Source organism: Salvelinus fontinalis, chromosome 20, assembly GCF_029448725.1.
Source record: "Salvelinus fontinalis isolate EN_2023a chromosome 20, ASM2944872v1, whole genome shotgun sequence".
Classification (NCBI taxonomy): domain Eukaryota; kingdom Metazoa; phylum Chordata; class Actinopteri; order Salmoniformes; family Salmonidae; genus Salvelinus; species Salvelinus fontinalis.
Genome location: NC_074684.1, coordinates 3,880,272 through 3,902,373, shown reverse-complemented (window position 1 = coordinate 3,902,373; position 22,102 = coordinate 3,880,272). Strand labels below are relative to the sequence as shown.

At 42.4% G+C, this 22,102-nt stretch overlaps 1 protein-coding gene across 3 annotated transcripts in view; it reads left to right on the top strand.

Moving 5' to 3' along the window:
* LOC129817161 (utrophin-like) overlaps window positions 1–10,302 on the top strand; it is a 189,775-nt gene extending 179,473 nt beyond the window's left edge. For 2 of the 3 annotated variants that reach the window (XR_008753666.1, XR_008753665.1), the window contains 4 exons: window positions 276–522; window positions 5,506–5,581; window positions 5,728–7,442; window positions 8,960–10,302. Coding sequence is in view for 1 of the 3 variants with exons in the window: in XM_055872132.1 (XP_055728107.1) it covers window positions 276–522; window positions 5,506–5,581; window positions 5,728–5,814; window positions 7,417–7,442; window positions 8,960–8,968 (445 nt within the window). In the remaining 2 variants the exon portion in view is untranslated. The remainder of the gene's footprint in view (window positions 1–275; window positions 523–5,505; window positions 5,582–5,727; window positions 7,443–8,959) is intronic. The other variant, XM_055872132.1, reaches the window with a different exon arrangement.
* The last annotated feature ends 11,800 nt before the right edge of the window (window positions 10,303–22,102 follow it).

The window sequence follows — 22,102 nt, the reverse complement described above, 5'->3', positions numbered from 1 at the left end:
AAACGCCAGCTAAATTAATACAGCCAGTCTGGAGCCTACGGCTCTATACACACAGATAAAAACAGGGCCAGGACCTCTTTGTACAGTGGCTTTAGATAAGATTTCACTGAGACAGAGAAAAGGGGTAGAGGGAGATTCTAGTAGTACTATTGGGCTCGTCATACAGTATGTGTGGGCACGATTGTGTGGTGACTGTGTGTGTGCTCGTGCGTCTGCATGTGCAGTGTGTCGGACTTCTGCATCTTCCTAAGCCTATCTCTGTGTGTCTCCCCAAGGACCCTGCAGAGGGAGTATGAGCAGCTGAAGGAGCAGCACGGGGGTAAGCAGGGGCCTGGTTCTGTGGGGCTCTGGGACCCTGAGGGGTCATCTCACTCCAGGGGTCCTGACGAGGCTGACCTGCTGGCTGAGGCCAAACTGCTCCGGCAGCACAAGGGCCGTCTGGAGGCCCGCATGCACACACTGGAGGAGCACAACAAACAGCTGGAGTCCCAGCTCCACCGGCTCAGACAGCTACTGCACCAGGTGGGGAACACATAGAGGGACACATACAGTATACGCACACACAAACACACACCAGCAATTTGTGTGTTGACACCACACACACACAGAGACAAATATGCACGTTCCAGCTGTGGCATTACTTCTTTTGCACTGATCATGCAACAACAACAAAACATCCTTCTTAGCCTGGAAAGTGTCCTTGTTTGTTTTATTACTCATTCCTGTAAAGTTAGAATCTGATCATATTGCAACCAGCCTCATCATCCCTCCCTTTCCAGTATCCAATCCTTCTTTCCTCTGTGAATGCCTCGCCTGATGCTCAGTAAATTAGGATGAGTTTTTAGGTGTGCGGAAATAAAAGCTCCCCAACCAAACGGAGTCAATCAGAGCAGATAAACGGCAGGCAGGTAGGTATTGACTCACGGCCCTGGAACTGAAAGCAGAGAGGCAAAATATTAAGTAACCTCAGCCTGGGGGAGATGACTCGGCTGATTTTTAGGGGATCAAGGGCTCATTTAAACCTTGCAAGACACACACTCACAAACACACACTCACACCCATGCACACACACACCACAGCCCGGCATCTTACACAAACATGAACATCCAAGCATAGACACATCCATGCATACACAGAGTCCTCAGATATCCAGATCCTGACTCAGCCACAATGAACATTATTTTTTTTTAACTGTACTACGTTGTTTGAACGAGATTATAAGTCATTCAAAAGACATACTAAGTCGTTCAAATGAGATGTATAAAAAAATGTGCCTTGACATTCACAGAATACGTCACGACTTCCGCCAAAGTTGGTTCCTCTCCTTGTTCGGGCGGCGGTCGGCGTCGCCGGTTTTCTAGCCATCATTGATCCATTTTTCATTTTCCATTTGTTTTGTCTTGTCTTTCCACACACCTGGTTTCAATACCATCATTACATATTGTTCATTTAACCCTCTGTTCCCCCCATGTCCTTGTTCGGAGTTGTTTATTGTAAGTGCTTGTGCACGTTATTTCTGGTGTGCGATGGGTTTTGTACCCATCGGATTGATTGTTCTGTTTACGGTGATTTTTATCATTAAACTGCGCCGTTGTAACACAGTTTTTGCTCTCCTGCGCCTGACTTCTCTGCCGCCAGTACGCACCCCTTACAGAATAAATGTTTATTCATCTTTTCAGCTCATTATTGTCAGTTTATGGCTAACCAAATGTGTCTGGATCTCTGAAGTGAGGCATAAGATGGATGTTCCTCATTGACAGGAAACATTTGACAATGTATTCATTTTGGTGAACCTTCTGGTGCCTTAATAACAAACTCATAGGTGAACTGTAAATATGAACAAGTCATAATAATTACGGAGTAACAAAGGATTCTTCCTGACTACACTTGATTGGCTAAGACAATGGTGGGGCCGGTCATGCTGAGAAATGAGTCCTGATTGGTCTGCCATTCCACAGGCTACTGTCTAACAGGGCAACTTTGATAGGGGTGGGGGCCAAAGAAGATCTGAATTCCTCATGAGGGGCCGCAGTGGCTCACAGGGTCTGCGTACCAACATCCATACCCGCACATGCAGTCAGAGCTGGCCCTAGCCTTTTGGGTGCACCCTCACCTTGCGAGCAAAACCTTTTAGCTGCCCCCCTCTTGACAGCTGAGACATTCTATTCATTTTTCCAAGGGGCAGAGACAAAATGCAGTTTTACAGCAAATTTGTGAAATTAAATTCTACTCATTTTACCATAGTGTGGAGAGAAATACTTTTAAATGTGAAATAAGTTTTAAATGTGATATCTGAGTTAGAGTGACAAAAATAAATGGTGGCCCAACATTCGGTAATTTGACCATGATTACTACAAGTTAGATAGCTAGCTAGACATAACGAAATAAACTGCTGATGCACAACCACATTTTGAAAATGCAAATTGAGTATTCTACTATTTTCAACTCTCAACAGTTGAGACACCGACTGAGTTCCACATTTTTGATTATTACATTTGTGTGTGTGTGTGTGTGTGGGGGGGGGGGGGGGGGGATTAACCATGCGGGCTGCCAGTTGCCCATCCCTGGTCTACACTATGTTTTGTTGCCTTTTACCAAATATCTTTAGTATTAAAATGTTGCTGATACATTGATCTGACTGCTATACTGTATTTCAGACACAAAACTCTCATGTGGCATACTGTAATGAATCACTTGTAGTAGATAGTAACAAAATAGGTTGATTTGATAAAATTGGTCAGGCAATGTCTGGCTGATAAGCTGAATCATAAGAGTATAATTACAACAGACCCATGACATCCTCTGCCTCCTTCAATCCCATGTAGACTCCTGTCGGTGAGGGATATTTGCGACGGATTGCACAAACTACACATGAAGGCATGTCACGCTCTGACCTTTAGATATCTATGTTTTCTTTATATTTTGGTTAGGTCAAGGTGTGACAAGGGTGGGTATGCTAGTTTTTGTATTGTCTAGGGGTTTTGAGGTTCTAGGGGTTTTGTAGGTCTAGGTATTTGTATGTCTATGGTGGCCTGATATCGTTCCCAATCAGAGGTAGCTGTTTATCGTTGTCTTTGATTGGGGATCATATTTAGGTAGCCATTTTCCCTTTTGTGTTCGTGGGTTCTTGTTCTATGTTTAGTTGCCTGTCTGCACTATTCATATTAGCTTCACGGTTTGTTTTGTTGTTTTGTTAGTTTGTTCAGTGTTCATTCTTTTTATAAATATAGAATGTAAGCATACAACGCTGCACCTTGGTCCGATTCATATAATGAACGTGACAGAAGAACCTACCATAAAAGGACCAAGCAGCGTGTTCAGCAGGAGCAGACATTATGGACATGGGACGAGATTTTGGACGGTAAAGGATCCTGGACGTGGGAGGAAATATTGGCAGGAGAGGATCGCCTACCATTGAAGCAGGTGGAGATAGCGCAGGAGGAACGGCGACGATACGAGGGGACACGGCTAGCACGGAAGCCCGAGAGGCAGCTCCCCACAAAAAAATGTTGGGAGGGCACATGGGGAGTTTGGCTGAGTCAGGTTGGAGACTTGAGCCAACTCCTCGTGCTTACCGTGGGGAGCGTGTGACTGGTCAGACACCGTGTTACGCAGTGATGCGCACGGTGTCTCCAGTTTGCATTCATAGCCCGGTCCACTCTATTCCAGCTCTTCGCACTTGCCGGGCTCAAGTGAGCATCCAGCCGGGACGCATTGTGCCAGCTCTACGCTCCAGATCTCCAGTGCGCCTCCACAGTCCAGCATGTCCTGTGCCTCCTCTCCGCACTCGCCCTGAGGTGCGTGTCCCCAGCCCGGTACCACCAGTTCCGGCACCACGCATAAGGCTTCCAGTGCGCTTTCACAGTCCAGAGCTTCCGGCGACAGTTCCCAGTCCAGAGCTTCCGGCGACAGTTCCCAGTCCAGAGCTTCCGGCGACAGTTCCCAGTCCAGAGCTTCCGGCGACAGTACCGTCCAGAGCTTCCGGCAACAGTTCCTAGTCCAGAGTTTCCGGCGACGTTTCACAGTCCGGAACCTCCGGCGACATTTCACAGTCCGGAACCTCCAACGACGGGCCACAGTCCGGAACCTCCAACGACGGGCCACAGTCCGGAACCTCCAACGACGGGCCACAGTCCGGAACCTCCAACGACGTGTTGCTCAGCAACCAATAAATATGGCTCTGTATAAAAAAAGATATCTCAAAGTCCGACATGATTTATCAAATGTTTTGATGATGTATGTATAGCTTTGTAAGACTTTAAATGACCAACCACCCAGTTTAGGAGTAGTAAGAAGAGGAGAAGCTGGCTAGTAGATGCCCATATTCTTCCAGGAATTCCACTAGGCTAATGATATGCTACCTTCAACTTCCTTCAAATTGCACACAGAGACATAAAAATCTATCCATGATTTCGTCTGTAGGAAATTACCCAAAATACCCATGTAGGCCTTTAAATCCGAATCAATTGAAATAAACGATAAACAAAAAATACGATATTTTGTACTGCATGTTTCAGATTTTATTAGAGAGCTCTGTGTAGTCAGTGCTATTTTTCAGTGAACCCTAAAGACGTTGTGTGAAATGCTCTGGAGACGTTTCCATCACGTTAACCTTTAATACAGCTGGGGACTGAATAGGAGTTAGGAGACGAGCCAGAGATTGTACAGACGGGGAGGGAGGAGAGGAGCGATGGATGGGATAGGCAGGCAGGCTAATTTGATTGTCTCTGGAAAGCTAAGGGCCATATTGGACTAGATAGTAAATGTCAGTGGATATCAGGTGCCCTGTTCTGTGTGCGTGCGTGCGTGGTCATACATTCATGCTTTTACTGCATTGATGAACTGTCAAGTCTGCTTGAGGATTCTTAAAAACATGTTGAGTATGCTGTCTTACAGTATTAACTTTGTTTATTCCTTTTATTGGTAGTCTCTCTCTCTCTTTTTTTATGGCAAGTAAATAACATGGATTCTCAGAAGTTTCTAAGCCAGTTCCCCATGAAATAATTGTACTTTTTCATGACTGAAAGTCATCAAATTAAACTAATAAGAATACAAACCCTTAGACATTTAGCTGAACTCATAGACAGGGAGTGGCGGTGTTTGACACAAATTGGGTCATTGCTATAGACATATGTAAATATTACTACACGTGATGACATATTTTATCCCAGCCCCATCGTGTCACACTGTGTGGTATTTCCTTGTATGTGACTGGTGATTTCTATGCGGAGCAGTATTTTTGTTTGATGCCTTCACAAGTGAAGTATGCCACTATAAATAATGAAGAGTGAGGTCTCCATGTTTTAGTAATGATGCTTGTCCTTGTCTCTCTCCCTCCCTATTTTTTTACTTTTCTTTCTGACTTTGTTCTTGTTTTTCTCTCGATTCTTCTGTCTGCCTCTTCTCGTCTTACATGATCCTCAATCCCTCCTCCTGTTTTTTTCCCCTCCTCCCTTGTCCTCTTTATAACTCCATCTATCTTTCATCGTTTTTCCTCTCTCTCAGCCGGAGATGGACTCCAGGGTGAATGGAGTGTCGTCCCCCAGCATGCAGGAACGAAGGGCCCTCACCGAAAACACAGGTCGGTTTGACACACACACACACACACACACACACACACACACACACACACACACACACACACACACACACACACACACACACACACACACACACACACACACACACAGTGTGTTAAACTGCTGTTTGTGTTTGTGTGTGTTTCAGATGAGCTGTTGTACCACTCACACAACAGAAGCTCTGACAAGTCAGACGTCTTGGAACAGATCAACAGCACTTTTCCTGCGTGCAGTCGTAAATCCTCTAACTCTACCTCCCTTTCATCTTTTCTCTGTTTACCTCCCTCTCCTCTTACCTTTTTCAGGGCAAGAGGAGTTTAGTTTAAAAGTAATCTACAGGGTGCTGTGTGGGTATCAATACTGGTTTACTGCTCACCTGGCAAGCACAGCGGCTCAAAGATTTCAACAATGATCTCAACAACACTAATAGATAATGAACTCAGCAAAAAAAGAAACGTCCCTTTTTCACGACCCTGTCTTTCAAAGATAATTCGTAAAAATCCAAATAACTTCACAGATCTTCATTGTAAAGGGTTTAAACACTGTTTTCCCATGCTTGTTCAATGAACCATAAACAATTAATGGACATGCACCTGTGGAACGGTCGTTAAGACACTAACAGCTTACAGACGGTAGACTTATCACAGTTATGAAAACTTAGGACACTAAAGAGGCCTTTCTGCTGACTCTAAAAAACACCAAAAGAAAGATGCCTAGGGTCCCTGCTTATTTGCGTGAACGTGCCTTAGGCATGCTGCAAGGAGGCATGAGGACTGCAGATGTGGCCAGGGAAATGAATTGCAGTGTCCGTGCTGTGAGACGCCTAAAGACAGCGCTACAGGGAGGTAGGACGGACAGCTGATAGTCCTCGCAGTGGCAGACCACGTGTAAAAACCCCTGCACAGGATCGGTACATCCGAACATCGCACCTGCGGGAGAGGTACAGGATGGCAACAACAACTGCCCGAGTTATACCAGGAACACACAATCCCTCCATCAGTGCTCAGACTGTCCGCAATAGGCTGAGAGAGGCTGGACTGAGGGCTTGTAGGCCTGTTGTAAGGCAGGTCCTCATCAGACATCACCGGCAACAACGTCGCCTATGGGCACAAACCCACCATCGCTGGACCAGACAGGACTGGCAAAAGGTGATCTTCTCAGAAAAGTTGAGGTTTTGTCTCACCAGGGGTGATGGTCGGATTTGCATTTATCGGCGAAGGAATGAGCGTTAGACCGAGGCCTGTACTCTGGAGCAGGATTTGGAGGTGGAAGGTCCGTCATGGTCTGGGGTGGTGTGTCACAGCATCATCGGACTGAGCTTGTTGTCATTGTAGGCAATCTCAACGCAGTGTGTTACAGGGAAGACATCCTCCTCCCTCATGTGGTACCCTTCCTGCAGACTCATCTTGACATGACCCTCCAGCATGACAATGCCACTAGCATACTGCTCGTTCTGTGCAAGATTTCCTGCAAGACACAAATGTCAGTGTTCTGCCATGGCCAGGGAAGAGCCCGGATCTCAATCCCATTGAGCACGTCTGGGACCTGTTGGATCGGGGGGTGAGTGCTAGGGCCATTCCCTCCAGAAATGTCCGGGAACTTTCAGGTGCCTTGGTGGAAGAGTGGGATAACAGCTCACAGCAAGAACTGGCAAATCTGGTGCATGTCATGAGGAGGAGATGCACTGCAATGCAGCTAGTGGCAACACCAGATACTGACTGTTACTTTTGATTTTGACCCCCCCCCCCCCTTTTGTTCAGGGACACACTATTAAAATTCTGTTAGTCACATGTCTGTGGAACTTGTTCTCACAAAGTTGTTTCTGTATTTCTTGTAGCTTCAAGCCTCTCCTCGAGACCACAGGTAATCTATATTTCTCATCCCTCTGCATAATATCCGTTGCACTCAGGATCTGATAGGAGGAAATTAGCTGGAGCTCATTTCATAAAGGGTGAATGTGCAAATGAGAAAAACAGGTATACTGTCACTAGCTACTTGGCATGAATTCCAAATGTTCAATGAACTGAATGTACAAGAGATTCAGGCACTCTCTGGAGGAGAATGACAGTTTTGTGCTTATCACGGGCAGTAGATAAGGACAAAGGGGAGGGAGTAACAAAACACACAGAAAATAAAATAGATCACTGAAATGTACTTGTATATGGAGGCAGAGATGGATTCTGAGGCACTGTAGACCAGCAGCACAATTTTACTGCTGTTACTCTAATTACTGTATAGTCTTCTCTATCTCTCTCTCCCACCCTCTCTCTCTGGCCTAATAACATCTCAGCTCATCTCAACTCTCCCCGATGCCTTTACAGTCAGTTAAACCATTTATTTGTTACGTAGTAGTATTTGGCCGCTCCTTCACAAGAGCCCATTTCTTTTCCCTCTCCAGTATTTTCTTTTCCCCTTGATGTCCATTATGTTAGCCAGTGCTATCTAATTTTTTGATCCACATATTTAATTAAACCTGGGTCAGATTTGGAATTTATGTCCTCGTAATATGCACCCGCAGTCAACACACATTTGTCTCTCTTTTTATTCCCTTCTTTCTTATCTATACTGATGGGTTCTGACTTCGACACTTGAAAATATGAAATATCCTTATTCATGTCACTGAGGGAGAGAGGGAAATGTAGAATGACAACATCTGAGAGAAATACCCTTTTTGTGCGCATGGAATATTTCTTGTATTATTTCAGCTCTTGAAACATGGGACCGACACTTAACATGTTGCGTTCATAGTTTTTGTTCAGTGTAACTCCGTTAAAAGGGGTTCTTGTAGGTTTCTCTAACCCCAGTGTGGTTGAATAGCTTCAAATGTCCATTCAGACTCCAGTCTCTTGTTCCCGAGGACACCCCGGTGTTACATTTAAAAGCCTCTCCCAGAATCCTTAGTGCCCATCTGCGTCCCTTATGTCTCCTGTCTCCTCTCTCTAAATGGGTTGTGAAGGGCTTGAGAGACTGCCAGTCTGTTTGTCAACATGCCCTGATTGCATTTTAAGAGCCTCTGTTACTTTATCTGCTGATGTGCGTGTTTTATATCAAAAAACAGCAAAATATATTTATTGTCTATGTATCCCTGAACTCTCATTCCCTCCCCATATAGAAATAACTGTGGGTAGACACATTTTATTTCAATTTTTCTTCTTTTGGAAGAGTGTATTTGCTCTGCTTAATGTGGATTTTACCTCAGTGATTATTCTGACAGAGAAATGATTTACCCAGAGAGAAGGGTCTTGATCATTTTTGACATGTCTGACAACTTTATGTAGTGTAGCTAATTTGTGTGCATGTGTGTGCTCACCAGTGTGTGTGTGTACGTTTGTATGTGGATGGTCTGAAACGTTGTGTGTGTGTTTTATCTCTGTTTTCAGGTGATGTGAGGACCCCACAGAAAGTTCCTTTCGGAGAGACAGAAACATCCCCCAAACACACCGCTTATACGCTCTCCCTCGCTTCACTTTTCTGGAGGACAGACGAGAGCTAGAGCCCCTAGCAAGAGACGTCCCTAAAACCCAAAGACATACAGAACTTTACTGCTATTACCACGTCGTCGTCGTCTAGTACTATGCAAAATGTACATTTTATGAACTGTAGATTGTACCTGGAGTCGGTTAAACGTTTGTCAGTGATTTGTAAGAACACGCCGATTGCTATGGAGTTCGGCTTTGTATAAGAGCATATGCTTTCTGGGGATTTTTTTTGTTGCTTTTGTTTTGTTCTGCTTTAACTGGGAATCAAACTGTTTACATTGTTGTTATTCCACTGCTCCCCCTCTGCTTGTACCCTCTGCTGTCATCACGATGGACATGTTCGCTGTTTTTCTCTCTGATTTGGGAAAGAGAAGGCCCAATTTACGATTATCGCCTCAAATGATCATTTTAGACAATCGGCTGTGTCAGTCCTTGAAGCGTCACTTTTGTTTTGAAAATATTTTTCCTCTTTAAAGCGTTAATAAAGCTTTTCTGTCGGAGTTGTCATGCCGGTCGCAATTGCAATGTAAACTTAACCCCTTCTGTGCCTATACAGTTGTCATTCCAAGTGTGGCAGACTGGTTTAACGTTGTAGTAGTTAAGTTGGATTGTTGTATTGAGGCGAGATAGTGGAAACAATAAATGAATTGAATTGGAAGCTGTTCAGAAATAATCGGGTTTGTAAGTGGCAATTGTAAGAGGTCATTGTGTAGAATCGTTTTATAAATCGATGTAAATAAAATTAGAAAGCCATGATTGCCTTGCTACCTCAGACACAAACACCTTTTCATTTGCGTGGTCTGTAACTTGTTTCATTTCAATTTGACTGTACTCGTGACAAGAAAACGAACCGAAAAAACATTCGAAGTGTGTTACTTATAGATGTGTACTGCTTTGTTGAGATACCTAGTAGACAAAACACATCCTATTACTTCACCACCGATGGGTCTGTGGCCTGCTGCCCCTCATCAGTATACTGTGTCTGTGTGTGTTGATTTTCCCTTGTCAGACCATTAGCACTGGTCTTTCTCAGAGTTACTTGTCGTGTTTTGTGCTTTGCTATCCTGTAAAACGTGTTCGTTTTAATAACACTACTATAACCTCCTCCAACTATGTCCTTGGACTGATGATGATAGAGATGATGATGATGATGATGGTCTTTCCTGAGGTATGTAGTATAAATGGACCACACTACATGTAATATGGCTACATATGTTTTATTCTAAATACATTTTTACAACAGCTGTTCTTTCTGTGGACTCTTGATTCAAGGACTTATTATTAACAATGTGTGCTTCCCCAGAAATATACATTTGGTTCTGCTCTACAAGCCGGCAACTGTGTGTTAGTCTTATAATACAAAACAACAAGTGTGAAAAATGGCGAGATCCTTTATGGTGTTGTTAGCTGTACAAATGTCCATCGTATGTTAAGCAGTTAGGCAATCAAGTGACATTGGGAACACTGAATAGTGTCATTAGGATTGTTGTCAGTTTGTCACAGACAACCCAGTAGATATTACTTTCTAACGTGAAGCATTCTATCACCATTCATACATTTTGTGAACAAACACATACGTGAAGTTGTTTACCCTCCCTCTTTGCAAACGTCTCGTCAGGAAAATATTACCCAGGATTCAACGCCGTCCCATGGCGAGCATCCATAACGGTTATGATGAAAATGGTCCTCGTTATGAGCAGAAATCTGTCACGTCGCCAGGCGCCCAGCGCGGGCTTCATCATTATTATTTATCAAAGAAATTGATTGCACAGCATGAGGTTCTGTCATTATAGTAATATTACCAGAGGAAGGCGCTGAGCGGGAACTGAGAGAACAAATTAATGATGGGAAGTAGTTAGCCAACAAACCCAGCTTCCTACCTTCCGCATGCAGTCCTCTGTTACCCCATACTACGCTAAAAAGTTATTTCACCAGATTATTACTCATCACTTATTCCTGTACACCCTTTTATTTAAAGAGTATATGTCCAATTAATGTTGTTGGAGGTGAGATTCATCTTGGTCATATAAATGGCGCTAAAACTGTTCCTGTATGCTCATTGCTTTGTACACCATCTGTATTATTTTCGATAGATTAGCCTATCAATCACTTCCTTCTTCCCTTCAATTCTTCATCTTTCCTTTCTTCCACCTAATTTCTGTCTCTCCATCCCTCCTCCTTTCCTTCCTTCCTCCCTTTCTAAGGTTAGCATGACACATCCTAAAGGCGGTCACGTAAAAGCAACGTGGTGGAAACCTAAACCCTCACTTAATTTCACTCACCAGCATAGTGCTCAGCCAGAGAAAAGGAGTACTCAGACTTCGACTGTACTCAGACCAATCCCTTGATCATGTTCTTCATGATGATCTTGATCAAATCTATTTGTAGAGCGGCCAGCATGTACCCCAAAGTCACTAATTAGTTTAAGTAGTGCAGCTAGAATATCTGCATGCCGGGCAAGTGTGAACTTTATTTAATCTCCAGTGGCACTCGATTGGTCAGCCTCCCTCCTACACTTCAATATGTGTATATTTAACCCTTATTTTCCCAGGTAAGTTGACTGAGAACACATTATTTACAGCAACGGCCTGGAGAATAGTTACAGGGGAGAGATGGGGGAATGAATGAGCCAATTGGAAGCTGGGTATGATTAGATGGAACAGCAGCCTCCATATAGTAGTATATAGCAAGTAGAGCGAGGAGTAAGTCTTTCAACTGCTTAGGTACTGTTCAAATAGAGATATTTTATCCTCCCTAGGGTCCCAGGGTGTGTCAATTAGTCAAACACACCCAGTTTGTACCCTAGTGATGTTCTCACTTGTAATGGTACATACATTATTAATAAGTTATGAACTTGTGTACCCAGAGGAGGCTCTTCACTGCGTTCAGTACCACTGACCATTAATTAAAAGCCAAGGCTGAGGCAAAGTCGGAACAACTTATTTCGTGTCCATGGCTCCCCTGAAAGCATGCGGTTTGAGAAGTTCAATAACGGAATTGCTCAAGTTTAGTTTGCATGTGTTGAAATGTTGCAGAAAACGTCTTGCCATCCCATCTGAAACTCAAGTGACAAAATGTTCAATCTCAGCCTTGGAAACATGCTTTGACCTTTCTGCTAAAGGCTAAGCTGGTCTTGGCTAGCTAGCTGACGTCCATGGATGAATACCTCATGCTCACATTCTACAACAGTGTAGCATAGCAGTAAACCTGGACCAGTCATAATCCGCTAACCGGTAGTTCCAGTGGATTGCAGTGCCGCTTGTATATCTGTCATGGCGCAGCGTGAACCCAGCTTGGCAGTTAGATCAAACATCATCCTACATCATCACCTCAGTCCCTCAATAAGGGCATTCAAACAATAACAGTCCAATTTAATTTGCTTCCCTGGTGTGTCACAATCTGTTTGTACTAAATGTCTTTGTTACTAAGTAAAACAAAAAAACAACATCCTCTCTCAACTTCCTCAGCCGTCATCCTACAGGCTTGCTGTGAAGTGGCCAGTCATCATGGTGGTTCCAGCGAAGGGGACAGGAAGGGAGGGGAAAATGGGCTGGGAGAGGGGAGATGCGTTCGGTTTTTTTTGCCCCACGTGGTACAGCTCGCACGCTGGCCTCCTCTCTGACCGTCTCCTTTGAGCTGGCAGCCGTGTGTGTGTAGTGGCGGAGACAGTGGTGTTGGACGAGCGGGTAGCTGCCTCCTGGCCCGGAGGAGGGACAGATACAGTGAGAGAGAGGGATGGAAAAAGAGGTTGGTGTGGGCTGGAAACCTACAGGATGGAGGGAGGGGGAAGGATAGAGAGAGGGAGGGAGGAGAGATACATAAGGAAAGAGGGAGTGAAAGAGAAAGATGGTGTTGGGATGACAAAGACAGGACACTATACGGTGAGACAGAGTTGTGAAGACAGGGAAACTTGAAAGTAAAGTCCCCGAGTCACCTTAAAAGAATAAGGACCTTATTAACCTGTCTAGGATCAGCGTGCCGCTAGCGGCACGCCCCCCCCCCCCCCCACTGAAAAACCAGTGCCGCGAAATTCAAAAAAAATATTTTTTTAAAATATTTAACTTTCACACATTAAAGTCCAATACAGCTAATGAAAGACACAGATCTTATGAATCCAGTCAACATTTCCGATTTTTAAAATGTTTTACAGGGAAGACACAATATGTAAAGATGTACATCTATTACCTAAAAACACATTAGCATATTCCACCATCTTTTATTTGTCCACCAACACCAGTAGCCATCACCAATTCGGCTAAACTAAGATATTTATAGCCCCTAACCAACAAAAAAACTCATTAGATGACAGTCTGATAACATATTTATGGTATGGGATAGGTTTTGTTAGAAAAAAGTGCATATTTCAGGTAGATGGCATAGTTTACAATTGCACCCACCATCACAAATGGACTAGAATAATTACAATGAGCAACGTGTTTACCTAACTACTAATCATCAAACATTTCGTAAAAATACACAGCATACACGAATCGAAAGACACAGATCCTGTGAATACAGACAATATTTCAGATTTTCTAAGTGTCTTACAGCGAAAACACAATAAATCGTTATATTAGCTTAGCACATAGCAATTAGCAGCCCAGCATTGATTCTAGCCAAAGTGAGCGATAAAAGTCAACATCGCCAAAAGATATTAATTTTTTCACTAACCTTCTCAGAATTCTTCCGATGACACTCCTGTAACATCACATTACAACATGCATATACAGTTTGATCGAAAATGTTTATATTTAGCCACCAAAATCATGGTTAGACAATGTGAAATGTAGACAAGCTGGTAAAGAAAACGTCCTTGCGCCACTTAGACAGTGATCTACTCTTATACATAAATACTCATAAACGTGACTAAAAAATATAGGGTGGACAGGGATTGATAGACAATTTAATTCTTAATACAATTGCGTTATTACATTTTTTAATTTATCCTTACTTTTCAATACAGTTTGCGCCAAGCGAAGCTACGTCAAAAAACATGGCGTCCTAAGCCACTAAAATGTTTCGACAGAAACACGATTTATCATAATAAAAATGTCCTACCTTGAGCTGTTCTTCCATCAGTATCTTGGGCAAAGGATCCTTTCTTGGGAGAAATCGTCTTTTGGTGGAAAGCTGTCCTCTTGCCATGTGGAAATGTCAACTACGTTCGGGATGAACTGAAAAGCGTGACCAACTTTTCACATCGTTGCAAAAATAAATGTCCCAAAATCGCACTAAACGGATATAAATTGCTATAAAACGCTTTAAATTAACTACTTTGTGATGTTTGTAACTCCTATAACGAGTGAAAAGATGACCGGAGAAATATAACAGGCTAAACTAATGCTTGGAACAGGAGAGGGTCGGTGTCTTCCACGCGCGTTACGCAGCAAGAAAAGACTTGCTAGCTAAAGGTTTTTTTCATTTGTAGGGCCTGTGAACGAGCAATCGAGCCCGTTGGAATCGTCATCACGTAAAGGCATCCAGGGGAAGACGTAAGAAGTGTCCGTATAGTCATAGCAACGACAGTGCCCGTTTAAATGACTTCAGAAAAGTGGCCAACGTTTCTCAAATCTGACTCCATGTCAGGGAAATTGCTGTAGAATGGGCTCTGTTCCACTTAGAGACAAAATTTCAACTCCTATAGAAACTATAGACTGTTTTCTATCCAATAATAATAATAATATGCATATTGTACGATCAAGGATTTTGTGGGAAGCCGTTTAAAAAATTAGCCACATTAGCATAAATAGTCTAAACAGCGCCCCCATCCCCAACAGGTTAATATGCACAGTTACTCTGCAAAGTGCTGGAACATACTGTATCTAAAATCGTCTGACTGTATAGAGCAGCGGGGGCATTAGCTGCAGCTTTGCCTCGCTCTGTGAGGTCTCTTACTTTACTGTATTGTGAAGTTCTGTTAATGGGTGAACACTGCCCTGAGGACGATGCTCCCAGTGAGACTGACTTTGGCTGGCTGCTACACAGACCATGTTTGTCATAGTCAGAGTCAGCATGTTTAGCTAAAGGCCTTAAATAAAGGGAGGGAGACTGACATCTGCCTCCCGGGTGGCACAGTGGTCTAGGGCACTGCATCGCAGTGCTAGCTGCGCCACCAGAGTCTCTGGGTTCGCGCCCAGGCTCTGTCACAGCCGGCCGCAACTGGGAGGTCCGTGGGGCGACGCACAATTGGCATAGCGTGGTTAGGGAGGGTTTGGCCGGTAGGGATATCCTTGTCTCAGTATGTAAAATGTAATGAAATGTTTAAAAAAATGTAATAAAATGTATGCACTCTACTGTAAGTCGCTCTGGATAAGAGCGTCTGCTAAATGACTAAAATGTAATGTAAATCTGGGGAGAGGAGAGAGGCAACGAACACATCCCACTCTTCAGATATATCACTGCTGTCTAATGCACTAATGCATTATCACTCCTACTAATATGACAGAGCGCAGGCACAGCCACCACGCTGCTGCTTTAGCATAAATCACACTCATCCACTCATTTCTCTTTTCTCTCATTCCCATTAACTTCTAGTATTGTACCGCTTTCACCCTTTTCTCTTAATTAATGTTCTCACTCGCCACACCTCGTGTGCTTTCTCTCTTAATGTGTTTTTCCCTCAGTTCTCCATCCATTTTGCCGTATCGCCTCCTTTCTATCACGCTCATCGTCTTTCCCTTCCCCTCTCTCCACCGTGGCCCTGTGATTCACACGCTAACCGAGCCATTAGCACTGGCAATCACCCACACATTTTTCATCCCACTTTTACAAGATGATTGCATTGCCCCTTTGACAGACACACACAGACACATCTTCCCTGCAGCCATGATGGATCTATAGAGTTTTCTAAGAAACGGTTTAGTTCTACTCCTCTTCTCTTCTGTCATGGCACTTTTCCTACCGCCGAGCACCGGCCGGGAGCTAATGGGTGGAGACAAATATAAATCAGTGTGTCGAGGGTGGAGGCATTTGGGAGGGGCGGGGGATCAGTCAAAACCTCCATAGAGTCAATACAGTATGGGTCATTAGCTATGCTCTGATATTTGGCATCACGGTGCTGCCGCCGCCATGCCGCTAGCATGCGCAAATCGCACCAGTAAACAACAACAGGCCTTTATTTACTTTCTGTTTATTCCCCTTTTTCTCCCATGGTCATGCCGTGGCGTTCCACGCTTCCTCGCTGCATTCCTCGCTGCAAAGGGTGAGCTGGGCCTGGAGCTGTAAACTTAAAGATCGACTGTCATGTCTTGTTCTATTGTTACAAAAGAAAAGGGTTTCGAGCATGTCATGAATAATTACTGTTATGGATCAGTGAACAATAACATTATTGAGAGTTTACGGATGATTGCTGGCAACACTTAAGTTCTGAGAATGATTACCAACATTGAAAGTGTCTGTTTTGTATTTAGTCCCAAGTGTTTTACTGAGTCATGTTGACAAAAATTAGGCAATCCTAAAGCGATAGAATGCAAAACTTCTGAATTCAATAACAAGCTTTTTGCATAATAAACCCTATTTGTGCTGGGAGTAGGCCTGCTGCTGATCAGTCTTCTTAGATAGATGTAATAAACCACACACCAATTTCGCTCTGTAGACCCTGTTCATAGAGATCCTATTAAATTACTAGAGGGGCTATGACATAAACCCCCCAAAACGGGGTGAAAATTGCAGCCAAATAGACCTTATCAACTGTCAAAACAATAACACGTTCTATATGCACGCGCAACCAAGAGGTTACCCTGTCACGCTCTGACCTTAGAGATCCTTTTTATGTCTCTATTTTGGTTTGGTCAGGGCGTGAGTTGGGGTGGGCATTCTATGTTTTGTGTTCTATGTTTTCTATTTCTGTGTGTTTGGCCGGGTGTGGTTCTCAATCAGAGGCAGCTGTCTATCGTTGTCTCTGATTGAGAACCATACTTAGGTAGCCTTTTCCCACCTGTGTTTTGTGGGTAGTTGTTTTTTGTTTTGTTTTGCTGCACCTGACAGGACTGTTTCGTTATTTCGTTCACTTTCTTTGTTATTTTGTTAAGTGTTCTGTTTGGTCCACACCTAATTCATGCAACGATGACCGTTACATACCCAGTAAACATCCGGCGCTGCAGTACGTCATAATTGCTAGTTAGTTGACTAATTAGAACAAAGTTCGTATTTCTCAATAAAACCAAAATAAAATGGAACAAACAAGTTATATACACACATTGCTACCAGATCCACTAAATAAAATCATTAGACAACATTTCCCGTTAATTATCAGTTTGCTCTGGTGGTGGTACATTTGGCTACCACAACAAATAACCACAGAGCTAGGGTGATCTGACCATGACTCCATTTTGCTCCTCCCTTCCTGTAGGCAGAAACTCAAAACAGGATGCCCCCGTGCTAAGAAATATTCAACGCTGGTCTGACCAATCGGAATCCCCGCTTCAAGCTTGATTTGATCACGAGGACTGGGACATGTTGCGGGTAGCCTCAGAGAATAATATCGACGTATACGCTGATTCGGTGAGTGAGTTTATAAGGAAGAGCATAGGAGACGTTGTACCCACTGTGACTATTAAAACTTACCCTAAACAAAAACTGTGGTTGGATGGTGGCATTCGCGCAAAACCTTGTTTTGGAGCAAGACGTCAGAGCAAGACGAATGCTGCCATCTATCCACGGTTTCTGGTTTGGGTAGGTTTTAATAGTCACTGTGGGAACAACATCCCTTATACGCTTCCTGAAGCACTCAGTCACCGTGTCAGTGTATACGTCAATGTTATTCTCAGAGGCTACCCGGAATATAACCCAGTCCGCGTGATCAAAACAATCTTGAAGCATGGATTCCGATTGGTCAGATTAGCATTGAATAGACCTTAGCATGGGTACTTCCTGTTTGAGTTTCTGCCTATAGGATGGGAGGAGCAAAATGGAGTCGTGATCTGATTTGCCGAAGGCAGGGCGGGGGAGGGACTTGTAGGTATCCCGGAAGGGGGAGTAGCAATGGTCGAGTGTTTTCCCAGAGTGAGTAATACAGTCAATGTGTTGATAGAACTTCGGTAGCGTTTTCCTCAAATTTGCTTTGCTTCTTGTCAATATGGGGGCGCTGTTTTCACTTTGTAAAAATTCGTTCCCAAATTAAACTGCCTCATACTCAATTCTTGCTCGTACAATATGCATATTACTATTACTATTAAATAGAAAACACTCTCTAGTTTCTAAAACCGTTTGAATTATATCTGTGAGTAAAACAGAACTCAAGTTGCAGCTAACTTCCTTTCAGGAAGTGAGAAATCTGAAATCGGGCACGCTCTTCCAGGGTCAGTTTATTAATTTGCATGTAATCTATGAGTCGACATGCACTGCATACGATTTCCCCTAGATGTCAGTAAGCAGTGAGAATTGGAATGGTGTTGCTAGGCAGATCTGAGGCCATATAAAGGGTCATGGAACGTGGGGTGCACTCTTTTCAACGTTCGTCATGGCGCAAGACAGACCTCGGGATGGAATTCTGAAAAGCTCTCGTTATAGGCCTTAGATATATCCGGCTCTGATTTTATTCGATATAGGTGTTAAAGACATGATAATGTAGTTATTTTAAACCGAGTTATATCAGTTTATATCAGTATATTGCGATTTTCGGATATTTCTTTGTGCTGCGTTATGAAGAGTTGGGCACGTCTGGGCCACATAGCTAATGTTTGCTGCTAATTCCTAAGTTGAAGACGTCAATCTATAACTGAGCAACGATGATTCTGGACAAAGGACCACTTGCACAAGATTCTGATGGAAGCTCATCAAAAAGTAAGAACTATTTATGATGTTAATTCGTTGTTCTGTTGAAAAATGTAAAACTACTATTCCGCCATTAATTTCGGTGCGGTCTCGCTTTAACGCACGCTGTATGTCGTAGTAACGTTAATTTAAAAAATCTAACACAGCGGTTGCATTAAGAACTAATGTATCTTTCATTTGCTGTCCAACCTGTATTTTTTAGTCAAGTTTATGATTAGTTATTGATTAGATTAGGTGCCTCTCCCAAGATTTCTCCCGACATTTTGTTGGCAGCTTGGCTACTATTCTCATTGTATAACCACGATTTGTGCCGCTAAATATGCACATTTTCGAACAAACAATATATGTATTGTGGAATATGATGTTATAGGACTGTCATCTGATGAAGTTTTGAGAAGGTTAGTGAAAACTTTTATATCTTTTGCTGGTTTATTCGCTATCGCTAACGTGCATGAATCAATATTGCTGTGTGGTTGGCTATTGTAGTAAGCTAATATAATGCTAAATTGTGTTTTCGCTGTAAAACACTTAAAGAATCTGAAATATTGGCTGGATTCACAAGATCTTTGTCTTTCATTTGCTGTACGCTGTGTATTTTTCATAAATGTTTTATGATGAGTATTTAGGTAATTCATGTTGCTCTCTGTAGTTATTCTAGTTGCTTTGGTGAGAGTTGTGATGGTGGCTGCAATGTAAAACTATGATTTATACCTGAAATATGCACATTTTTCGAACAAAACATATGCTATACAATAAATATGTTATCAGACTGTCATCTGATGAAGTTGTTTCTTGGTTAGTGACTATTTATATCTTTAATTGGTCGAATTTGTGATAGCTACCTATGCAGGAAAAAATGGTGGGAAAAAAAAGGTGTGTCTTTTGCTATGGTGGTTAGCTAATAGAAATACATAGTGTGTCTTCCCTGTAAAACATTTTAAAAATCAGAAATGATGGCTGGATTCACAAGATGTGTATCTTTCATTTGGTGTCTTGGACTTGTGATTTCATGAACATTTTATTATATGATATCCCTGTGGCTTTAGGCTAGGCTATGCTAGTAAGCTTTTTTGATGAGGGGGATCCCGAATCCGGGATGGGTAGCAATGAAAGGTTAAAAACAAGAAATGTACAGTGACGGGTGTAAGGGGGGGTACCTGGACATTTTTTGCGCCATCATTGCATGCGATCATCATTCTCAAAGCCACTGTTTACTTCTTCTGTTCGAAAATGTGCATATTTGAGGTATAAATCATAGTTTTACATTGCAGCTACCATCAAAAATATCACCAAAGCAGCCAGAATAATTACAGAGAGAAATACCTAAATACTCGTCATAAAACATTTATGAAAAGAACATGGTGTACACCAAATGAAAGATAAACATCTTGTGAATCCAGCCAATATTTCCAATTCTTTAAGTGTTTTATAGCGAAAACACAATATAGCATTATATTAGCTTACCACAATAGCCAAACACACAAATGCATTTATCAGCAGCAAAAGGTAGCGATCTCAAAAACCAGCAAAATATATAAAATTAATCACTAACCTTGACCAACTTCATCAGATGACAGTCTTATAACATCAGGTTATACAATACACTCATGTTTTGTTCGAAAAAATGTGCATATTTAGAGCTGCAAACCGTGGTTATACATTGTGAATATGTAGCATCGATTCACCAAATTGTCTATTGTGCTTTCTCTATTTTGGACACTCACCTAATCTGACCAAAGAACTCATCATAAACTTTACTAAAAAATGCATGTTGGACAGCAAATGAAAGATACACTAGTTCTTAACCTGTTGGGGATGGGGGCGCTGTTTAGACTATTTATGCTAATGTGGCTAATTTTTTAAACGGCTTCCCACAAAATCCTTGATCGTACAATATGCATATTATTATTATTATTGGATAGAAAACAGTCTATAGTTTCTATAGGAGTTGAAATTTTGTCTCTAAGTGGAACAGAGCCCATTCTACAGCAATTTCCCTGACATGGAGTCAGATTTGAGAAATGTTGGGCACTTTTCTGAAGTCAGTTAAAAGGGCACTGTCGTTGCTATGACTATACGGACACTTCTTACGTCTTCCCCTGGATGCCTTTACGTGATGACGATTCCAACGGGCTCGATTGCTCGTTCACAGGCCCTACAAATGAAAAAAACCTTTAGCTAGCAAGTCTTTTCTTGCTGCGTAACGCGCGTGGAAGACACCGACCCTCTCCTGTTCCAAGCGTTAGTTTAGCCTGTTATATTTCTCCGGTCATCTTTTCACTCGTTATAGGAGTTACAAACATCACAAAGTAGTTAATTTAAAGCGTTTTATAGCAATTTATATCCGTTTAGTGCGATTTTGGGACATTTATTTTTGCAACGATGTGAAAAGTTGGGCACGCTTTTCAGTTCATCCCGAACGTAGTTGACATTTCCACATGGCAAGAGGACAGCTTTCCACCAAAAGACGATTTCTCCCAAGAAAGGATCCTTTGCCCAAGATACTGATGGAAGAACAGCTCAAGGTAGGACATTTTTATTATGATAAATCGTGTTTCTGTCGAAACATTTTAGTGGCTTAGGACGCCATGTTTTTTGACGTAGCTTCGCTTGGCGCAAACTGTATTGAAAAGTAAGGATAAATTAAAAAATGTAATAACGCAATTGTATTAAGAATTAAATTGTCTATCAATCCCTGTCCACCCTATATTTTTTAGTCACGTTTATGAGTATTTATGTATAAGAGTAGATCACTGTCTAAGTGGCGCAAGGACAAATTCTGACCAGCCGAGTTACATTTCACATTGTCTAACCATGATTTTGGTGGCTAAATATAAACATTTTCGATCAAACTGTATATGCATGTTGTAATGTGATGTTACAGGAGTGTCATCGGAAGAATTCTGAGAAGGTTAGTGAAAAAATTAATATCTTTTGGCGATGTTGACTTTTATCGCTCACTTTGGCTAGAATCAATGCTGGGCTGCTAATTGCTATGTGCTAAGCTAATATAACGATTTATTGTGTTTTCGCTGTAAGACACTTAGAAAATCTGAAATATTGTCTGTATTCACAGGATCTGTGTCTTTCGATTCGTGTATGCTGTGTATTTTTACGAAATGTTTGATGATTAGTAGTTAGGTAAACACGTTGCTCATTGTAATTATTCTAGTCCATTTGTGATGGTGGGTGCAATTGTAAACTATGCCATATACCTGAAATATGCACTTTTTTCTAACAAAACCTATCCCATACCATAAATATGTTATC